This window comes from Salminus brasiliensis, chromosome 23, assembly GCF_030463535.1.
Source record: "Salminus brasiliensis chromosome 23, fSalBra1.hap2, whole genome shotgun sequence".
Lineage (NCBI taxonomy): Eukaryota > Metazoa > Chordata > Actinopteri > Characiformes > Bryconidae > Salminus > Salminus brasiliensis.
The window spans coordinates 4,903,319-4,926,812 of NC_132900.1; the positions used below are offsets into that span (position 1 = coordinate 4,903,319).

The window sequence follows — 23,494 nt, forward strand, 5'->3', positions numbered from 1 at the left end:
CAATAGGTTTGGGATACGTTGAGGAGTTGGGGATGATGCTTCTCCAAAATTAAGTAGAAAGCTTGCTTCCCTGGACAGTAGAGACAGCTGGATATGCTCTTTTTTAATACGAAGAAACAATGAATGGGCAGGTGTCCCAATACTTTAACCTAATTCCAAAGGTTTTGGATGAAGATCCATCACTCCTTCAGAGACCTCCGAGAGGTTCCACTGCTCCACAGCCCAATGCTGGACATATTTAAATAGGTGTCTGGAAAGAGTGCTTGGGGGAAGTGGGTGTAGACCCAGATGGGCTCGGTGGCCTGAGGTGGGCGAGGTAGAGCACATTTATTGACATTTCAAAATTAGCTTCTCGAAATATCCACGTCTCCACCTGCTGAGATTTGTTTTGGCACAGTGAAAGTGTTCCCCAAGCAAAAGGAAGAGAACATCTAGAGGTTGACCACAGCAGGGTCTGTATTAACCGCCAGATTAATCACAAAGATTTAAAATAGTGCTCCGACGCACGACGCGAAACAGGCATCTCTGCATCTACCTAAAAGATTCCGTACAGGCTAGCTGCTCTCAACAACCAGCCCACAAGAAGCCCAGCAAAAAGCCTCTCTCCAGCCAAGAGTTCACCACAGGAGCCTACTGCCAGAAACACTACACGTCAAACTCAGCGGAGAGCCCTCTTAAAGCTCCTCAAACTAAAAGAGCCTATACTTCAGATCCTCACTCTCATTACCTTAACACTTACATACACAGATCCGCCATAACATTAGCACCAATGACAGGTGAAGTGAAACACATTGATTATATGTCTGTCAAGGGGTGGATATATATTAGGCAGTCAGTTCTTGAAGGTGGTGTTGGTGAATTGTTACTGTGATGGCTAGATGACCGGGTCTGAACATCAGGGGTTTGCTGGTATGAAAGGACAACCAGTGAACCGGCGCCAGAATCATGGGCACTGATGCGATCCATGGAGGCCCCACCTCACAGCTTACAGGACTTACAGGTCTTGTGGAGTCCATGCTTAAATGCTCAGATCTGTTGTGGTGGCATAAGGGGAATGGAAGCGGGGTCACCTATATATGATAAAATAGAGGTAGCATTGCCCATAAAATAGGAGTTTGACTCTGGAGCAGCTTAATGCCTGACGCCAGGCCTGGGCTAGAGGGGTATAAAGCCCCCCAGCATTGAGCTGTGTGTTTTCTGGATTGATGAACGGTGCTCAATCCAGTACTTTCAGGATGAGTTGGGGATCATCCTGACCTCACTAACGCTCTCACAGCAGTGCTCCCCCACTATCAGATAAAAATATATTGTATTTATTATTTGATATTATTTTTAAAAGATCTACCCTCTATGATAAACGAGTGAGGTTGGGTCTCGCTCTCTGATGCTGGCTGCTTTTGGAGCTCGGGCCAGCTCAAGCAGCTGTGTTGCTACTGTGATCAGCGAAGCCGTAGCCTGCCTGAAATGTCGCATGTCGTCGTGTGTATTCATGTGGTAACTTTAGAACTGGCTGATCGCATGTGAGGGTTTGGCGTGAGGTCTATCAGCACTGAGTTTCCCCATGTGCCTACACACGACAAAACCTTCCATTTTGGGAGTCAGTAAACACTGTGGCCACACCGTCTCCACATTTGGAGCAGAATCATGTCAAACAGAGTGACTACAGCCACTTTAATGACGCTCGGGTGGCTCCTGAAACCAGGCACGCTCCTAATAGATACGCTGTGCTGAAAAGAAAACAGTGGAGGACTGTGGGGGAGGAGATAATGACGGCGATGATGAGGATTGTGATGATGATGATGATGATGATGACAAGAATGATGATGATTACTTTTACTGACAGAGGCTATTAAGAAGGAAAATAAGCAAAAGGATCGACTCACTGGAATACCGTTCTCTCCATCTGCTCCAGGCCCACCGACGTCCCCCTTTTCACCCTGCAGCAAAAATAAATAAATAAACACAAATATTAAAAGTATTTTAATTAAAAAAAAAATTAATAAAAAAATTAATTTAAAAAAACAATTAAAATTAAAATAAAATGTTTTAAATAATAAAAGAATAATAAAATAAATGCTAAAATAATAAATCAGAAATGAAAATATTAAAAACTAAATAAATAAAGATAGAATTCTGAAAGAAAATAAAGAAAACAATAACAAATAAAAATAAGTCAATAAACTAAGATAATATGCCATTAAGACAAGGTAACGTAAAAACAAGATAAAATCACAATTAAATAAAAATAATATCAATAAAAATAAATGTATAAAACTGATGATGGGAGCAAATGGCATTGTTCTAGGAGGGCATTTCCCAAGCTTTACACAATTGACCTCATGCTCATAAGTGGTTACAAGCCTCATCTTTAGCCCAAGTTAGCAATAATATTAAAAGTTACTTTTAAATTCAATAAAAGTAGCAGTAAAATACTGCAGGAGATTAGGACAAAAATCCTGCACCTCACACCTGGGGTCACACATAGTGGCCAGCCCATTCCCTTCATCCCTATTCTAACTACCCACTACACTGCAAACAGGGGTCATCAGCTAGGCGCTTCTCTCCGCTAGACTTAAGCCCACCTCAACCACCAAGTACTTAAACCTATTTTACATTTAATGTTGCTGTGGGCAGCACACTGTAACTGCTGTGTTAACTACCTGATGTGTCAGGGGAGGTATCAGACCTATCATCTAAAATATATGCATATATAATAAAAAGATTACATAAACAAAATTACATAAACATAAAAAAAAATGACTGATTGAAAAATATGATTGAAACAATTGCATGTAAGTTTTAAAATGGTCCCAGCAAGTGGGATATACAAAATATATAAACAGAATAACAGAAATAGATGAAGATTTATAGATTTTTACATTGAATAAAACCAGCGAGAGCATAATAAACAGCCTGAGCAGGAACAGAAAGTGCTGAGTATAACCTGAGCCTCGCTACAAGCACTTCAATATAAACTTGGTTCTGAGGCCGACAGATTACAGCCATAGTGGCTTATACCGCTATTGACTGTATTAACTACAGGGTAGCTAAGCTAAGCTTAATTTAGAAGCTCTAAATTCTTCTGTAATCTCATACGGTTGGCGGCATTCCTTCGATTTCTCACCCTCAAGTGTTGGAGGAAGTAATTGTAATTTATTAGCAGTGTTTAACAGTCAAACGGTTCAAATGGATGATTATAAGAGCTTGACGTAAATGTAAAGCCAGTCCTTTAGGCCAAGAATCCCCCCTAAACTCAGAGAAGAGCTCACTCCCCTCCAACATATTGACCTGAACGTTGTATTTACTTGATTTTGCATCATTAGGACTATCAAAGAACATTTTCATTAGACGTTTAGCATTAGCATTGGATGCTAGCTGTAGTATGGTAACTACATACATGGATATGGATTAGCTTTACGGACAATTGTCTCAGGAGCTTAGACATTTCCAGTTCCTACTCGGAAGCTAGGACTCCCGGCTAGCACTGGGAGGGGACAGCATGTACTTCCAAGCAAATAGCCAAGCGCTATTTTCAGAACATCCAACACAGCATGTCTGAATGCACTTGGAGTAGAGCGCTAGCTTTCTGTTAAGCTAGAAGACACCTGCACTGGCTAGCACCTCGGATGGCTTCGGAATCGTAGAGGATTGAAATGTTGATAGGCCCAATGCTTAGATGGCTGGCCACACGAAAGCAAATGGGCACGGCTTATAGGAAGGCATTTTCCAATATTTGGCAATTGCTAAGTCACAAAGGCTAAAGTTGCATGAAAGGGAATAGTCACCAATTAGCTTTACACAAACAACCCGATGCTAATACGTGATTACTAGCCTCACTATTTGCCTAATATCCAGAACCGACCTACAGGTCACTGGTATAACAGAGCTGGGCTAATGTAGTGTTAGGAGTCTAGCCCAAGGACTCTTATTGGTGTAGCACAGCACAATCACCCAGACCGGGAATCGAACCCCAGTCTGCCACATGGTGTGGTAGCTCACGGGCAGGTTGTGGTGTCATCTGTTGAGCCACACTAACGCACTATCAGCCATGTTAGCATATTACTTTTTTATAAGTTTAATATTCCTATAGGCTTTCAAAGAGAGGAGCATCCAGTGCCATGTTGCGTTTGGCCTTCGAGGCGTACACTCACATACAAGCATAGAAGTGTTTTCACCCTTATATGGCAGGATAAGCTCATTCCCACACCAATAAAATGCAGAAGTGATGTTTCCCACAAGCCAGTAGAATTCTGGAGAATTTTGGTTGTATTTTGTAATTAATTTTTTATTTTTTTTTATACATGATGAACTTCTGACGATGCCCTAAAAGCAGAAGTTTTTGGATTTACACCATACATGCACAATTTCTCATTATGTGGAAATGATCTCAAACTACACTAAAAGGACAAAAGTATTGGGACACCTGCTCATTAAAGTCCCCCCCCCCCCAATCAAGGGCATTAAAAAGAGTTTCTCCTGCTTTTGGTGAAGTAATCGTCTCCACTATCCAAGGACAAGACTTTCTACTAGATTTTGGAGGGGCATTTCTGTGAGGACTTGATTGCATCCAGCGACAAGAGCGTTAGTAAGGCCAGGATGTTGGATAGATGATCACCACCCCACCTCGCCCCCAACTCCCCAACTCCACCCTAAAGTACTGGATGGAGCACCATTCACAATTCCAGAGAACACAGTAGTTCAACTGCTCCACAGCTCAATGCAGGGGGGCTTTATACATACCCCTCTAGCCCACGTCTAGTATTAGGCAGCATGGTGCCAATCATGTTCATCTGCTCCAGAGAGTCCTATTCTATTGGCAGTGATTCTCTACAGGAACTAGGCAAGCTGTGTGTGTGTGTGTGTGGATTTGCACATCTGCGTCAGCAATGGGTGCAGCTTAAAGTAGCTGAATGCATTCATTAGAAGAGGTGTCCACAAACATTTGGACATACAGAGTAGTATGTCCAAATGTGTCAGTGTGCGTCGTCATCTTAATGAAATAAGCTTGTTAAGATGAAGATCTACCACCAAAAGCTGCATCTAGTACTCTGTCAGCAACCACACACACACACACACACACACATACACACACACACCACATACAACATGTGTCAGTCTAGTGATAAAGCATGGCAGAAGGTCTGCCACAGGCTTGCGTGCTGTTTAAAGTGCCAAACCTGGCTGCCACTACTGACAAGCGCGCGAGCGAGGGACCCTGTCATTTGGGAAATAAGAAGGTGGTAGCGACTCTTAAAGTGGCGGCCAGGCGGTAATGGTTGTAAATATTGAGGAAGGCAAGTGCTGATTGTGGCCCGAGAGGTCTGACCACAGGACAGGGTGAGACCTCAGCCAGCTGTGATTGTGAGTTTTTATCTTCTCTAAGAAAAAGGGTTCCTAGAAGAACCTTATAGCACATTTGGACAATCATGTCACATTGTCCAGTAATAGTCTTTGGGCAAAAGTATTGGGACACCTGTGCATTAATTGTTTCTTTTCCGAAATCAAGGGTATTAAAAAAGAGTTTCTCCTGCTTTTGTTGGAGTAACTGCCTCTGCTGTCCATGGAAGACGGCTTTCTGCTAGATTTTGGGATGAGCATTGCTGTAAGGGTTTGATTGCATTCAGTGACAGTGCCATCATTCCAAAAGTATTGGATGGAGCACCAACCTATTGGCACCATGGGCTAGAGGGGTATAAAGCCCCCCCAGCATTGAGCTGTGGAGCAGTGGAGGAACTGTGTTCTCTGGAATGATGGATAGTGCTCTATCCAATATTTTTGGGATGAGCTGGGGATTTAGGGACGAGGTGTGACAGTGATCATCCGACATCCTGACCTCACTACCACTTTTTTTGCTACTCTAAAATCTAGTAGAAAATCTTCTTCCCTGGACAGTAAAGACAGTTACTCCAACCAAAGCAGGATAAACTCTTTTTAATACCTGAATAAGCAGGTGTCCCAATACTTTTGTCCATACAGCATATTTTCCTCGTTTGGTCAGTATGTCACCTTTGAGCCACCTCCAGGGCCATCTGGAAGCTGGTAGACATGGATCTGACTAAGCTATAAAAAACCTAAACATGGTCAGAGCAGTGGTTAAAAGGGAGAGCTGGGCTAAATCTGGGAAGTTGCCACTTAGGCTGCATTTTTACATACTGTAAATGAAAGAAAAATGTCGCGCACATGGTGAGCTCACACACGTTCTAATTGGAAAGCGAGTACGAACTTTGAGGCAGCCTGTTATTAAGACTGAAAGTATGCTACGCCCAAAAGAGGGAGATATCTAGAGAGCGAGAGGGATTCTACATGTTCGCTCTCTCTCCCCGAAGGCCAAATTACAAGTCACATTTACGCTGGAACCTTGGGGAAGGACCCTCCTTCGGCGGCCTGCGGTCACTTATCATGTATATTCCAAAATAGCCCGGGTATTTCTGACTACATGTGCATGCAATGTGTCATAGAAACACATTAAGGGTAAATACACACATATATATACATACACACACACACACACACACACACACATACCTAATAAAAACTACAAAATTACAAACCTGACCTGTGGGCCGGATCCAGAAATTACACATTTACATTCCTCACTACTCGCAGAGTTTGGGGCAAAGCATATATGCATGGGGCAGCCTTATATACAGTACTGTACACCTATAAATTAAAGGAGCTACTAAGGGTTCTTTGAGTGATGCCTGGTTCTTTAGGGAACCAAAAATGGTTCTTCTGTGGAATCACTCATTGAGCTTGCATTATGGCTACTGTAACATACAAGGGGTTCTTCAAGCATATTTCAGACAGTTTTGCACATGATTACATAATGATGCTTATATATATATATATATTTAGAAGTCCTTCAACCTCATAGGTCTTATTCTGCACTGTAGGGCTGATTGCTGTAGGGCTAATTACCAGGAGCAACACTTTCAACTAGGAAAGGTGAGTGTACTAAGAAATGATTACATATTACATAATGATCAGCAATATACTGTATTACAAATGTCCAATCATATGAGATCTAGAGTCTTAAAAGGGGTCTTTAGTAAAGACAATGATTGTATATGACCTTGACCCTATTGGGCATCCATATTTGGGGCCATCATAGAACCCATGGAAAAACCTTCAGGCCCCACATGGACATGTTATCTGGGATATCTGATCTACTCTCCATTTATATTTCAGCACATTACACTCACTCTTCCATCAGGTAGCCCTCTTGTACACAATATACCTTATTAAAATGGTACCAAAAGAGGTACGACAGAGTCGAAGACCCGCCTCATCAGCACTACATTGAGCCCTTTGTGCTTAGAGTGTTTACTAATTTCATACATTTCTCTGCAATAAAAGAAAACAGTGATTCCAAACTCGATAACAGGGTTGTTTCCAGTTCTACCACCACCAGGAACCGCCACTTTGTAATGATGAACCTCTTATCTCAGTGTATCCCTCACTGGCCACGCTCATCACCGCGACAGACAACGTTACCCTACACCCTCTCATTGCTGCAAAAAGCTGCAAGCGTATCATGGCCTTAAGCCTTTGATATGCACAGACCTCACACAAAGCATATAGTATTCTTAAAGCACAACAAGAATAATTGCAGCCTATACCCTTCCCTCTGAAATCATTGCCACGAGTGGACTCTGCCAGAGCACCAATTACACTGCTTTTATGAGACTACACCTTAGCTTTACTCTTACAACTATTTTCAGGGGGCTTTTTTTAAGCAGGGAAGGAAGTCCACTGCATTTTGTGCTGTATGCGAGCACAGGCTCCTATTTAGACGTCCTTCAACCTCATTTCTATAGGTCTTATTCTGCACTGTAGGGCTGATTGCTGTAGGGCTGATTACCAGGAGCAACACTTTCAACTAAGAAAAGCGAGTGTACTAAGAAAAGAAGCAGACTTAAAATAGAAGCCAGTGGGCAGTTGCCTCAGCAGCTGCCCACCGGCCTCTGTTTTAGGTGAGCTGCGACTCAATGGGCCTTCTGTTCCTTTGCTAAGTACAGGGAAATGTGTCGAAATTATTGGCTGTAGTAATCCGCCGTACGCTCCCCGCACAGCAAACACAGATTGGGTTAAGAAGAAGCTGGAGTGCTCCTTTAACATGTTGATGGGTACAGTACTGTATTGGCACGGGACCAGCAGGGTGGTTGGTTTTATAGCTGCGGAGCACATGCTCCCAAACCCTGTGATTACAGAGCTTTTCCAGCAGGACGGCTGGGCCGGCTGGGCCGTGGCAAACCCACCCCGACCAGGCTTTTATCCACCGGGCCACATCAAACCACGCCTTGGTTAGCTAATCACCCACTGCAGCCGGCATTCTGGGAATGGGAAGCCAGGGGGACAGACCTAGGCTTTCTGATCTGGGGGGTGGAGGCCAAAATGGGAGGGGGCTGGAAGAGGGTGGAGAAAGCTCCAATGAGACTGATGTGGACATAAATAAGTATTATCCATCTAATCAGTCTCCAGTCGGGTGCTGATGTGCAGATGCACATACACACACAGCTTGTCTAGTCCATGTAGAGAAGTACTGCCAATAGAATAGGACTATCTAGGACTATCGATAAACATGAACCTATGGGCACCATGCTGCCTAATGCCAGGCGTGGGCTAGAGGGGTAACAAGCCCCCTAGCATTGAGCTGTGGAGCAGTGGAACGACTGTGTTCTCTGGAATGATGCTGATGCTCCATCCAGTACTTTTGGGGTGAGTTGGGGTGGTAGTGATCATCCCACATCCTGACCTCACCAATGCTCTTGTCGCTAAATGCAATCAAATCCTCACAGCAATTCTCCAAACTTATGTAGAAAGCCTTTCATCTATGGTGGACAGTTACTCCAACAGAAGCAGGAAAAACTCTTTTTTGTTTAATACCCTTGATTTCGAAATCAACAATGAATGAGCAGGTGTCCCAATACTTTGGTCCAAAAAGCACTCCTTGCTAAACTCGGGGCTAAAAATGTTAAAAAAAACAAAACAAAACAGTAACTGAGAGGAAGCCGGTAAAGTCAGCAGGTGCTAGGCTAAAAGCTAGCTAACCATCTCTTTAGTTAGCTCACTGCACAACGTGAGTACAACAATACTATCCGGTAAGACTCTAAAATAAAAAATAAAATGATTTGTATTTATATATTTATTAATATATTTAATTATTTATAAATAAAGTAGCACCTGTAAAAGGAGCATCATCTCAATTTATTAATTTTAACTGTTTGATTGTTTTGTTTTTTTATCATGTTCCTTCTTAAAAGGTAAAGGTGCATATATTTGTCACTGTACAGCAAAATGTGTCCTCCACATTTATCCCATCCATAGTAGTGAACACACACACACACACACACTAGTGAACTAGGGGCAGTGAGTACACACACACCCAGAGCGGTGAGCAGCCAACTCCAGCGCCCGGGGAGCAAAGAGGACAAAGGGCCTTGCTCAAGGGCCCAACAGTGGCAGCTTGCCAAGCCCAGGAATCGAACCCACAACCCTGTTATCGATAGCCTGGGCAGTGCATACTTACAAAATGCATACTTAGGATTTTTATTTATATATTTATTTATATATGCATTTATTTATTTAGAAAATAATAATAAAAAAGAATTACTTTGCTATTAATAAAGCGATAAAAAGAAAGTCGCAAAGCCTAGCCTAAAAGTTAGCTAGCCGGTTAGTCCCCTAACAACGGCCGTCTCTGATATTGGCCACTAATTCCGCTGTATTGCGCATTTCCGCTCATATTATAAGCTCTCGCCTTACAGAGGCATTTAAATCTTGCAAAAAAAACCATCTGAACACAATATTTAAACATCGCTAACATCATTGTAATCTTGGACATCTAGGGCGGAAACGAGACGCGGAGGTGCCCGATATGGGGGACGGCCGTTGTTCAGGGACTGTGTGGTTAGCTAACTAGTAATGGACGCTTAAGCTCTACAAATTAGCATGCTTTAAATTGCAGCCCTAAATCAACACTGACTTGCCTCAAACCACAGGAGCTGTTATTTAAAAAGTAAAAAAGTGTAAAATAAAAGAACAGGCATAATTCAGGCTTCAGGCTAGTTGCTACTTCTGTTTTTAGCTATGCTAGCGCAACAGAGTTGTATGTATTTACATAGGGAACAGTGGCCTACAGTGTCTCATGCAGCGTCAGAACCCACATTAGCTTTCTTTGATGTCTCAGGCGAGCTGGTGATGGTTTATGGATGGTTAGAGTCGATTACTTGTTTGCTACATTAGCCTCGTACCTCTAGTGGAAAACTAAAGAAACAAACTCGAGACACTCAAGAAAAGTTTTGGCTGCTTGACGACATTTGAAGTAAGGGAAACAATGATGTGAATCTGAACTCACGTAAAATTACCCAGTCATTTAGATGAATGTCTGAAATCATAAGAAAAGTATATGTTTGAATAACATTTCCAGTTAGGCGGACTTAAAATGTGTGTCCTAAAGTATAATTAAGCTGAAAATATGTTTTCAGGATGGGAACTGATCTATTATGTTATCTTGTGGAGGTTTTCAATAGACAAAAGTATTGGGACACCAGCTTCCCTTTATTGTTTCTTCTGAAATCAAGAGTATTAAAAAGAGACTACCCTGCTTTTGTTGGAGTAACTGTCTCTGCTGTCCAGGGAAGAAGGCTTTCTATTAGATTTTGGAGGGGCATTGCTGTGAGGACTTGATTGCATCCCCAACTCATCCCAAAGGTATTGGATAGAGCACCATCCATCACTCCAGAGAACACAGTTCCTCTGCTCCACAGCTCAATGCTGGGGGGCTTTATACCCCTGGCATTAAGCAGCATGGTGCCAATAGGTTCATATTTATCTGCTCCAGAGAGTCCTATTCTATTGGCAGTACTTCTCTACAGGGACTAGACTCCTAGCTTTGTGGCTGCAACGTAAAGTGGCTGAATGCATTGATTAGAAGCGGTGTCCACAAACATTTGGTCATGTAGTATACCAACAATTAGAATTGCTGGCACGCCAATGTGCGGATGCTAGCTTCCGTTCCATTCGTTTGTGGCCATATTAGCATGCTTGCTCAAGGTAAATGTTTAGGAAAGTCTCGAGTGTCCCCAAAAGTGTCTCCAAATGTCACGTCTTTCAACCAGACCTGTAGACAATTATCAGAAACGCTGAACTCTGCCAAGAGGTTTTATCTAATCCCCTTGCTGCTAAGTGTGCACAGCTTAATGGGGCAGGATGCCACTAATTTAGGCAGGGTGGCAGGGAGTGAGGGAGAGTCTCTGCCCCGAGCAGTAGCCGACACAGATGCTGGGACACATGCAGAGGGCCGAAAATAGATTTGGGTGAAAGACGCCACTTTTCCGGCTCCTAGTGAAACTGGAAAAGCCACAGTTAAAGAAACACACTGTAAATGTGCTCCTCCTCAACTCACATGGTTCCAAGTCCAGCTAGTTCTGCTCAGTTGATGCACAGTGTGTGAATTTCCATTTAACTATACCACCCAAAATATCTAAAGGGTTCACATGGCAGTACATGAGAATTATCGCTGTAAATCCAACACGCTATAGGTTTCTGAGTACAGTGAGAGCATCACCAGCAACTCTAGAACATAGAAGAACTGAGGGGATCATAGAAAGAGCTCGGGCGCCTGTAAGAAGGAGCGGATTGGATATCAGCCAGTTATGATATCATGTTTGATTTGTTTCTTCATAAAATGCATACTTATAATAACCATTCTGAGTAATATATATACACACATACACTAGATGGACAAAAGTATTGGGACACCTACTAATGCATTGTCTCTTTTGAAATCAAAGGTATTAAAAAGAGTTAATTCTGCTTGTCTTGGAGTAACTGTCTCTATTGTCCAGGGAAGAAGCGTTCTACTAGCATTTGGAGGAGCATTGTTGTAAGTATTTGATTGCATTCAGCGAAAAGGGCGTTAGCAAAGTCAGGATGTTGGATGATCACCACCTCACCTCATCATCTTCAACTCCCCAACTCATCCTGAAAGGACTGGATGGAGCACCACAGTAGTTCCTCTGCTCCACAGATCACTGCGGGGGGGCTTTATACCCCTCTACCAGCCCACGCCTGGCATTAGGCAGCATGGTGCCAATAGGCTCATGTTTATCTGCTCCAGAGAGTCCTATTCAATTGGCAGTACTTCTCCACAGGAACTAGACTAGGGTGCACATCCGTGTCAGAAATGAGTGCACCTTAAGGGTGTCCACAAACATTTGGACCTTTATATATATATATTTATATATATATAAAGCTTACTGCTTCCTGCGCTGTTATTTTCACTCATATACGTAACTGTAAAATCGCTTTTCCCTAGACAGACATGCCTTTGCTAGACCTCAAGAAATGGCCAAATGCCTTCTGTCAATGTTTTGACTCTAAACAGTCCCCAGCCTTACATTCCAAAGTACATTGAACTAGCCTTGAAACTCAAGCCTGTGTCATCTACCCATCATACTCTAGGCGTCACAGCTGCTTTATTTAGCTGGTTGAGGGGAGATGTCTGCCTCCTGTTGGCAAACAGCGAAACGCGTCTAAGAGGAGGATGAAAAAATATGCAAGTCCAACCACAAATATGCCTCCCAGTGCTTAGAATAGACTGCATAGACTTTCCCATATGAACTACCAGGACTTCTACTAGCTTTGAGTCAGCGCGTCTAATGAGCCGTCCACCGACGCTTCTCTGTTCTAATACTATATCAACCCACTTGGCATGGTTTCATGGCACGGCCCTCCAAAGCAGCAGGGATAGGTGTGGAATAGTAATTGCTATGAGAAGTGAGAAAAAAGGTCATTTGCGGTTTGTAAGTATAGGTATGATCATACCTTTGGTCCAGCAGGCCCGTGGAGTCCGTCTTTTCCAGGCATTCCAGGCTCTCCCTAGATAAAAAACAGCATTGTAAACATCTTGTGAAATGCTATTGCATTTATATATGGTGGGATTTCATGGAGGTTTTCATTGTTTTTTTTGTCAAGAAAATATTTCTGTCTTAATTCAATAAATAATCCAATAAATAATCAATAATTAATCATATAAAAATATGTATTTGACCTCCCAACTAGGGCAACCCCCTTAGTCTGGCAGCATTGTGTCTAAAAGGCCTAGCTAGAGGATAGAAATGCCAGCAAATTAGGTTTTGTGACTCTAAGGCTATGTTCAGGCTGCCAGCTTAATCCGATTTTGGCATATCTAGATTGTATCCAGATTGATTTTTAGGAGTCTGAACAGCAAAAAGCCACATTAAATATTCATTGAATCCAACTCACATTTGGAAGTAGTTTGAAATGTGATCGATACCATCGATCAGGTTTGTACATTAGTGTCTCAGTCTGACCGCTCTGGCCGCTCAAATCTTATTTCAGCCTGTTGTTTTGCGGCACCGGCAGCGCGACAAGCAACAGCCACATCAAATACCGAGTGATGGAAGTGCAGGGGTCCAACAAGAGCGCCACAGGTGTAATTACTGACGCCTATGCCATTACCACAGCAACCCACGCAGATATGCTTGTGATGTTCGGACACACAAATCCTGATCACTTCTAAATAACAGTGCGGACGGCCATCTCACCAGGTCTGGTTACAGAAACAAATCCGATTTGCCGGCACTCTGAACACGTTAGCCTACGTTCAGACTGCGGGTAAAGCGGCCCAAATCCGATTCTCCAGTTTCCGATGTTTTTTTAGGTTGTTCTTTTTAATGTGATTAGTCTGAACAGTTCACGCTCCTAAACGGACGTACATGCACAAAAAAAAACAATGCTTCACATATAGTTTCCGTTTCATCTCCTCCAGCATCACAAAAGCGCTCTGGCTCACAGCTGACAGCTGGGCTTATAACAGAGAATGCGTTCGAGTTTTCTCACGTTATATAAATAATTACTATTGGACTTTTTATTTCCAGAATTTTCTGGTCTTGCAGACTTGGCACCTCCTATATTTTTAAACTCTGCAATTAAAACAATACCTTCTAATCTAGCTGAAACTGAGACCTTACCTCAAATATTTATGAGGTCTGTTACCTGACTATCCCACCACTGAAAACCTCCCTCACTGCTGTCCATCATCCATTTTCCATTTGATGTAAAAGTCGCACAAATTCCAGGACATGTATCAGGTTTCAGTACCACATAGGAAAGCGACCCAAATCAGAATTGAGGATTCAAGTGTTGGATCACTTTGACCTAATGTGTGAACATAACCTTCTTTGAGCTTCTAGGGAGCAATGAGGAACATCTGAAGAGCACGATGGCGGTACTGAGATAAAAATGGACAGACTGTGGACAGATCGTACATGAATACCATGATGAAAATGGCATTTAAACAAGCTAAAACACTTTTTCCTTAAGGTTTCCTTACTTGTTTAACAGAGGGACCCTACAAAACTGCAACTGTGAGAAAGGGTTACTGCGCTGTATGGGAATGCTCAAGTCCTGCCATTCTGGAAAGCAGTGCCTGGAAAATGGCTTGGTTATGAGCGCCTAGTCTCACCAAAATTATGTCGTTTTGGGCAAAACTGAGAGATGCTGGAGGGAAATATAAAACCCTACATTACTAATGTGGGTTCATTCATTGATTTAATTTGCCTCAGAGGAAAAAATGTGAAGAAAACTACCAGGAAATTAGAAACACATGGAAACTTGGGAAAATGCACACAGATTGTTTCATAGGCTTTGTCTTTTCCTTCTAGTCCATGATACATGAAAATCAACACTCCCCATTCCCCACTCATTAACATGCAACAAACTACATGTGAAGTATACTTGAAGAAACTCAATGCTTCATGATTGCCTCACCATTGGTCCAGGTGTTCCTGGAGGGCCTGTTTCCCCTGGTTGTCCTGGAATTCCCTATGAAATGCACACATCCAGATTAGTGAGGATCAGTGAAGGTGGTGTAGTGTTTGAGCAATTGTCTGCAGGTTCTAGGCATGATTTGTCATCTTTACCTTGCTTCCTTCTACTCCGAAATCATAAAGTCTAGATAATCCAGGGCCCTAAAGAAGGAGCAAAGGCACTGATTACTGGTGAAGTTGTCAGTGAGAAGCATACATTAGGCTCTAATCCTCAGCTCAACTACTGGCGTGCAACCGGTGTCTCTGTCTTGCTCTTGCGGTTTCTCTTCCTGATCCCTGTCTGTGTTTTGTTTGGGTTTCCCCATGTGATCTTCAGCACATGGCTCTGTTTTGTGCGCTTGTCTTCACCCTGGCCCCGCCTACTCATTAGTGTTCCCACCTGTGTCTCCTTTGTAGGCCTATCCTCTCTTATTGCCCTTGTATTTGCGCTGCTCCTTGTCTAGCATCGTCAGTGTAGATGTATGGTCACTGTTCTGTGCTGCAGTTTGGGTTCCTTGTTGCGGTCTCTGTGTTTTGTTATCTTTGTTTTGGTTTGTGTTTCTAGATATCTCTGTTCTTCTGGACTCTGTGACCTCTGTCTGGGATGATATTAAATGGATTACTAAAAGTAACTTGGACTTGCATGCTACCGCTATTCGTTATGAGGTGTTTGCTAAGAATTGAATAAAGTGATGGTACACAACTTTTTATACATTTTGATATCGATAATATAATCAGTGGAAGCTTTGTCGAGCCATTTAAAAATGAGCCCTTGCCCTGAAGATTCACTTATGAGAACATTTACATTTAAGGCACTCCTATCCAGAGCGACTTACAAAAGTGTTAAATATCCTCAGCTAATATGTTTAGGCTGGAATCCAATAGCTACCTCAGGCTAGATGCTGGCAAACACAAAAGGCGGTGTGGACACCATACACAATCCTCAGCATACACTACACTTGATGCCCAGCATGAGTCTCATGCTCTACCAACTGAGCTAGCTGGACAACTGTTTACAACATTAAAAATGTAACAATACATAAATTGTGATGCTGTCATAAAGGACATTTTATAGTTAAGTAATTAATGACCTAACTGTGTTACATTCAACATTACATACATTACACTTGTGAAACCTGACGCACAAAACAAGACTGTACACATGATAATAACTTCATCAAATATAAATAAGAAAACATGGCATTTTCTACATACAAGGAAAAAATGTGTCTGTTGTCCAATGCATTTGGCTAGATCAAACCTTAACGGGTGCGGTGGTTTCGTTTAGAGGGCTGACACATGCCTCCTCTGACACATGCTCAACCAGCCACCCTGCTTTTCAAACTGCCACCAATGCAACGTCACCGGACAACCAAGTCGCAAAATGGAAAGAGCCAGGCAACCTGTTCTGATCTGTCAGCCTGCAGACACCCATGCCGGCCAGCATCACACTAAAGTGATGTGGGGGCAGAGAGAGCCATTGACCCACCCGGAGAGAGCAAGGCCAATTGTGCTCTCTTGGGCTCTGGCTGCTTATGGCAAACCAGCAGTGATTCCTGGGTCCTAGTGGCAGCAGCTTAGGCCGCTGGACCACTCAGAGGCCTAATAAATATCATTTTTAATTGTAGTTGGTCTTGACTGAGACCAGTGACCAAGTCCAAGATCAATACCTAAGATCAAAGCAAGTCAAAGGACAAAATACTGTCAAGGTCAAGACAAGACAGGACAAGATATAACAGTATGCAGGCCTCATAGCTCCTTTAGAATCTAGAGAAGCAAACAGCAGCCAACCAGGCTAATTTGGGGTAAATGGATTACTGTCTAAGTTTGATTATTAGTACAATCATCTCTGTAACATTAGCCTTACTGTTGGTCCTGGGGGGCCGGGTAATCCTGGTGGTCCTTGAACTCCGATATCCCCCTGTAAAGATAGGGCATGTCACTATGCTAAGCCTGAAGAGATCTGCAATCATTAAAATGTGGACCTGCTTCTAAAAATGACTGAGGTGGGCAGTTTATGCTAACTTTAAGGTATGATTATATGACTTACTTTGGCACCAGCCAGTCCTCTCTCTCCCTTTTGTCCTGGTTGACCTGCCTCACCCTGGAAAAAGGGGAGGAAGAGGTGGAAGGTGGGGATCTTGTTTACATAATGCTAAGTGTCTTTCACTGGCTTCCATGTATTTGCAATGTTAGCATCTTTTGGAGGTTTAACTACTGAAATAAAATATAAAACCAGATAAATCACTCACTTTCTCTCCATTTCTTCCAGGCTCCCCAGGTGCCCCCCTCTCTCCAGGCTTCCCCTTATCAATGAAAGTCCAAGTAATGCAGATTCACATTGTGTCTGGTGCTATATTGGTCTTTGGAGCTTTACTGCACTACTACACATTCATAACCAATACATTAATGTGATTTACTCACAGGCTTTCCATCTGGGCCAGGTGGCCCCTCTCGCCCCTTCTCTCCCCTGAAGCCCTGTGTTCACCAGAGATACGAGTTATTGGTGGTACAGTATCAATTAGGTCAGATCTCTGAACTACATTACACATAATCTACATAATACGCATTAATGGGCATTTTGGCCTAAAAATCTGTCATGTTATGCTGTACGATGTAGCATAGCATAGCATTTTATACAACAACACCCAGCATGCATTCTGCTTCATAGCAGTAACAGCTCTCTGGCTTGCTTTTGTATTAATTAATAAAAAAAAAAAGGCCATAAAAATTCACTCTAAATCAGCTGACATTAATCAAAAGCTCCTCCCACTTCCAACATACATCATCAAAATGGGAATTTAGGGGACCTCTTAAAACAGAAAAATCTCGTAGGATGTGAGCAGACGTTATAAAAAGAGATGAAGCGATGATTAAAGTTTTAATTTTAGCTGGAGTTTCCCATAAACCCATGTGGGCCCATATTTTAGCTTTGTAGCTTATTCACTTCATACCTTTTAACCCTGTATGTGCAGTAGGTTTACACTTCATTCAGCTATACTACTGTCAGTATTTACATCAGTGTCATAGGCCCTAAGATAGAACCCTGTGGGACTCCTTAAAAACTCTACAATGACCAAATAATGCACAATAGTTTATGTATTAGGATTAATAACTGATTAATGATCCTATATGGTGCAAGAGGGTTGTGATACCATTGATCTATTTCAAAAGGCTAAAAAAAGAGTGTAAAAAAAATGTACACAAAAAAAACTTTAAACCCCCAAATTTTGCCTCGGCATTAATGAATGTCTCACCATAGATCCAGGAAGGCCAGGTGGGCCAGGTTTGCCACTGGGGCACTCGCAGCCCTCCACAGCAAGAGAGCGATCTGCAGGACACTGGTGATTTAACAAAATCAACAATCAGAAAACACATGGCCAAAACACCAAGCACTAATCTGGCTAAAATGGCTTTTCAAATGCTTAGGCAGACTGAAGACTCACCCTCTCATCCTCCTGCACGAAAGAGACATAAGCAAAAGTTAGAAAGTGAAGGAAATTGTAGGTGGCAGATGACGTGGGTCAACAGTTAGCATGGTCTTACCACAGAGTAGATCTCACAAGCTGTTTCTCGCTCACTTTGCAGTGGGTCACAATAAAGCCGGAGCTTCTGGAGGATGATCTGAACGAGGACACAGAAGAACATGCCTTGGTTGACTGTTTAGCCAGAATGCTAACCTAAGATAAGACAAGACCCAGCTGGAAAACCCAGCTCAAAACCAGCTTTTGCTGGCAATGGGTTTCAGATGGTCTAAGCAGGTCTGTGATGGCCAAGGTGGTTGAAAAGCTGGTCATCCAGGCAAAAACATGCCCCATGCTGGTAAGCCAGCTGGTTAAATTGGCTGTGTACTCATGCTGGTTGACCACATGTGGTTGACCAATATGATTAGCTGGACAACCCAGCAAAATACACCATGGCCACAAGTATTGGGACACCTGCTCTTTCATTTTTTCTTCTTTTCTTCTCTGTCTCTACTGTCTCTACTGTTCATGGTCGAAGACTTTCTCCTAGATTTTGGAGGAGTTGATTGCATTCAGCACCAAAAGCATTAGTGACATCAGGATAAGGGATGATCACCACCCCCCTCTCATCTCCAGCTCCCCAACTAACAATGCTTCATCCCAAAAGTATTGGACAGAGCACCATCCATCGTTCCAGAAAACACAGTTCTTCCACTGCTCCACAGCTCAATGCTGGGGGGTTTATACCCCTCTAGCCCACCTGGCATTAGGCACCATGGTGCTAATGGTTTGTGTTCACCTGCTCCAGAGAGTCTTAATCTTTTGGCAGTGGACGAGATGATCTGTGTCAGCAATGGGTTCAACTTAAAGTAGCTGAATACATTCATTAGAAAGGGTGTCCACAAACATTTGGACATATAGTGTATCTAGCCAGACCCGCATGCTGTATACTATGAAACTATAATGAGGTGTGTTGAAGGTTCTACTCACCGGCACAGTGGTGTCTATGGTGACTTTTTTGGCCACCTGTGTCTTCCCATTGATGTAAATAGGAACCACTGGATCCAGGAGCTGCTCCTCCACGTACACATCATCTAGATAACAAGTGATGCGCTTGGGCTTCACCAGGAGCTTCAGCTGATGCCAGTCTGTGTCAAAGAGCCTCTTTGGGGAAAGAAAAGAGGGGAATTATTGTGCAGTTTCTTCATTCCTGTGAAGAATCCAGCCACAGGACCTTCTGCAAGTTCCTCAGTTCCTGTCCTTTGGGGCTGCTGTCCAGCACAGTTAATAGTGATGGTTCTCCTCAACAAACACACCTCCAGAACCTGGCAACTTGATCTACAGGTGTATAAGCAGGGTAAATACCCAACCGTGCTGAACAGCAGCTCTTATGGACTGGACCTGAAGGCCTCTGTTCTACACTGAAAAGCATTCATGTGTTGAAAAGGTCTGACAGACCTTAATGCCTCGGTCGTTAAATATGATGGTCTGCTCGTTCTTCATTGTGCTGGTGGTGGTGAAAGTGACAGACTTGTCAGCTCCATTTAAGGTCACAGCAACTTGCCTGACCCCATCCTCTGACAGAACCCTCCAGAGGTCAAACTTCATGCGATGAGCTGGATTTTTGACGCGTAGGGTAGCCACAAACACATACGAAGGAGGGAGGCCTTCCGGAAAGATCTCCCTGTGAAAAGGATCAATGCGTTCAAGAGCAAGTCGTCATTTACATTAGGAACAAACGCTAGAAGAGAGGGTGCCATAAAGTGTACTTCTGAGCAATGCCAGAGAGAGTCTTGTCGCTGAATGCAATCAAATCCTCACAGCAGTGCTCCAAAATTTTGTAGAAAACCTTTATCCCAGGACAATGGAGATAAGTTACTCCAACAAAAGCAAGATAGACTCTTTTCTAATACCCTTGATTTCCGAAGAAACTTTGAATGAGCCGGTGTCCCAATACTTTTGTTAATAGAGTGTATAACGTAAGAGCAGTGTAATATTTTTAACCCTTTACCCCTGTGCATTGGCCCACAATTACTTCACCAATTGGAAAATAACAGTTTCATAAACCCTACAACTGAACCTTGTGGGACTCCACAAAATGTGATAAAACTAAATGATTACCAAATGTCCCATTACTTTTGTCCTTTTATACCTTTTAATTAGGCCAGTGTTCCCTGTTACAGTGATGGTGTTTTGGTACCTGGTGCTGTGAGTGAGGTTCAGACGAGAGTTCAGCTGGTAAGCGCCTTCTGATATGAGAGATCCTTGGACCTTTTTAGCCTTCACCTCGATGTCCATCAGACTCATCAGGTCAAAGCCTTTCTGTCCATTCACCGTACCAGCAATCCTCAAAGGACACACTGACTCTGCGGATGAGATCATGTGACAAAAGAGTTGGAATACATGAAACACTCCTTGCAGACAGATTAGAACTTAACTACACTGATCAGCCATAACATTAACACCACTGAGAAATAACGATTATCTTCATCCACAGGGGCATCTGTCAGAAACAAGTGAATAGCCGGCCCTTGAAAGTGATGCTGGTGTTAAAAGCAGAAAAAATGGTCAAGGATAAGAACCTGAGGCACTTTGACAAGGGTCAAATTGTTATGGCCAGACGACTGGGTCAGAACATCTCCAGAATGTTTTGTCCTTGGGTTCCACGTTGGCCCCACATATGGATGCCCACCATGGTCAGTGATGGGACCAGGAGAAGTTAACACGGGCTCTGTCTAGATTGTACACTGCACATGAGGTCTAAATGGGACCCATGTGAGATTATGGTGAACTGTAATGACAGGGCCCATTTGGGAAGCCAAGCTGGGTCCCAGAATAAACGTATGTATGTACAAACCCACCTGGAACCCACCTAGCCCACATTCCACCCATGTGAACCCCACATGAGCAAAGTGCTCCAAGAAAGGGCAACCAGTGAACCAGCAACAGGGTCATGGACACCTAAGGCTTTTTGATGTAATCCTTGGAGGCCCCACCTCACAACTTACAGGACTTAAAGGATTTGTTGCTAATTGCTGTCTTTGTGCCAGATACCATATGATGCCTTCAGAGGTCTTGTGGAGTCCATGCCTCGAATGGTCAGCACCAGGGTGGATTACTCAGTATTAGGTAGGTTGGTTTAATGTCATGGCTGATATTGGCCTGTAGCCACCAGTTAGCATAAGGTCATTGATGTATGGCTAATCAGGCCTCTCTCATCTTTTTAAGTGGGACAACTTGCACAATTGGTGACTGACTAAATACTTTTTTTCCCCACTGTATATAATTTCTTCACTGTTAGCAACATTAGCATCGCTCCTTTCATCTTGCTCCTCTCTTACACTTGTCCTAAAATAAATGACTTGAGGAAAATGAGGTAATTAAGGCGCTGCGTGCAATCAGAGGGGGTACATATCAATGAAAGAACAGCCAGTATTAAATCATTAGTCCCAGCGGCAGAAGATCCAACAGTCTTTCATCTCCTCTCCTTCCACACACACCCCATCTCAAATGGGCTTACTACACAGTGTTCAAAGAGGGCTACCATCATCTCCAAACCAGAGCTCATCCTCAGGATTAGATGGTGTTGGGCCTCTGCGACCCTCCAAGCCAAGCACTGAGAACTGTGATGGGATGCCTGGCCCAAAAATGCTGTGTGGAGCTTAACTCACCCTCGCAGAGTTTCTGCTCCATCACGTCTCTTATATTCCCAATGGAGGTGTAGTCCTCCACGTGAAGCACGTAAGTGGACGCAGGCTTGTTGGCCATGGACACCAGCTCAGCGTTTGTGATCTCGTCTCCCACGCCAACAGCGTACAAGGCAATGTTCTGGGCCTTGGCCTCCATCGCCGGATCCACCACGTCGTCCTGAGACCGGCCATCGGTCAGAACTACCGCAATGCGTTTCCTGGTAGTTTTCTTGGTCTGGTTAGGTGTGGAGAAGACATGGTCGGTGGCAAACTTGATGGCACGGCCGGTCTGGGTCTTGCCCCCCATGTAGGAGATGGCAGCAATGTCTCTGAGAAGTTCCTTTGTGCTCTGGTGCCTCCCCAGAGGGATCTCCAGGCGTGGAGTGTCGCTGTACTGGACCACGGCCACCTGCGTGTGTCGGGAACTCACGTCAAAGCTGCTGGTGATGTTGATGAGCCAGCGCTTGGCCGTGTCGAAGTCGGCAACCCCGAGACTCGAAGAGCCATCAATGATGTACACCAAGTCATTTGGAGTGGTGCTACAACCTGCAAGTCCAGGAAAGTGTTTGCCCTCAGGTCTACTGCACTCACCAGCCACTTTATTGGAAACGGTTAATAGTTCGAGGCCGTAGCTTATCTGCTAATGCATGGTTTTGGTGTTGGTAATCTACTAGGCCTTAATTAAGGGTCAGTTTCTGACCACGGAGCTGGTCTGGGCCAGATCATTTTGGGTGGTAGAACCACTCTCAACCAAACTGATGTGTGTACAAAGCCAAGCAACACTACTGGGCCTGTATACTTACACCAGTGCATACACACACTGCCACTACCACAGACAGACTACAGTCTGCAATGATGTGATCTATAAGGTAGGTGGACCCCATAAAGTGGTCAGCAATTGGAAGTAGAAGCCAGATGTTTCTAGTAAAGTGGATGGTGAGAGTGTTAGTGCACTGGAATAGGTCTCTAAAGAAGCTCAGAGGAGCAACTGAATAAAACAAACATTAGTGTAAAAATCATTAGTAAAATCATAGTAATAGTTTAGAGGGAAACAACATGACAACAAACCAGCTTGAACGTCCTCCTGGTCTTGTCCTCTGGTGCATGTCAAGAGCAGACAGGCCGTTAGCGTTCCCAACATCCATCCCCTCATTATAGGGCCACAGGGAATTCAGACTGTATCCAGTTGCAGTTACAAATTCCTGTGTGTAAAACAGATATCACTAAATACTGATTTTCATCATCATCAGTCATACACTAGATGTCCAAATGTTTGTGGACACCCCTTCTAATGAATGCATTCAGCTACTTTTGTTAAGTTGCACCCATTGCTGACACAGATGTGCAAATGCACACACACAGCTTGTCTAGTCCCTGTAGAAAAGTACTGTCAATAGAATAGGACTCTCAGGAGCAGACAAACATGAACCTAAAGGGACCATACTGCCTAATGCCAGGTGTGGACTAGATAGGTATAAAGCCCCCCAGCATTGAGCTGTGGAGCAGT

At 43.4% G+C, this 23,494-nt stretch overlaps 1 protein-coding gene across 1 annotated transcript in view; it reads right to left on the bottom strand.

Annotated features, from left to right (window-relative positions):
• LOC140545615 (uncharacterized) overlaps positions 1-23,152 on the bottom strand; it is a gene marked incomplete at its 5' end in the record, with an annotated part of 44,898 nt that extends 21,746 nt beyond the window's left edge. Inside the window, 16 exons of the mRNA XM_072668486.1 lie at positions 1,884-1,937; positions 12,829-12,882; positions 14,797-14,850; positions 14,949-14,996; positions 16,702-16,755; positions 16,885-16,938; positions 17,087-17,140; positions 17,259-17,312; positions 18,092-18,175; positions 18,281-18,292; positions 18,381-18,458; positions 19,289-19,462; positions 19,757-19,982; positions 20,499-20,664; positions 21,970-22,533; positions 23,056-23,152. Coding sequence (XP_072524587.1) covers positions 1,884-1,937; positions 12,829-12,882; positions 14,797-14,850; positions 14,949-14,996; positions 16,702-16,755; positions 16,885-16,938; positions 17,087-17,140; positions 17,259-17,312; positions 18,092-18,175; positions 18,281-18,292; positions 18,381-18,458; positions 19,289-19,462; positions 19,757-19,982; positions 20,499-20,664; positions 21,970-22,533; positions 23,056-23,152 — 1,827 coding nt within the window. The remainder of the gene's footprint in view (positions 1-1,883; positions 1,938-12,828; positions 12,883-14,796; positions 14,851-14,948; positions 14,997-16,701; positions 16,756-16,884; positions 16,939-17,086; positions 17,141-17,258; positions 17,313-18,091; positions 18,176-18,280; positions 18,293-18,380; positions 18,459-19,288; positions 19,463-19,756; positions 19,983-20,498; positions 20,665-21,969; positions 22,534-23,055) is intronic.
• Between the last annotated feature and the right edge of the window lie 342 nt (positions 23,153-23,494).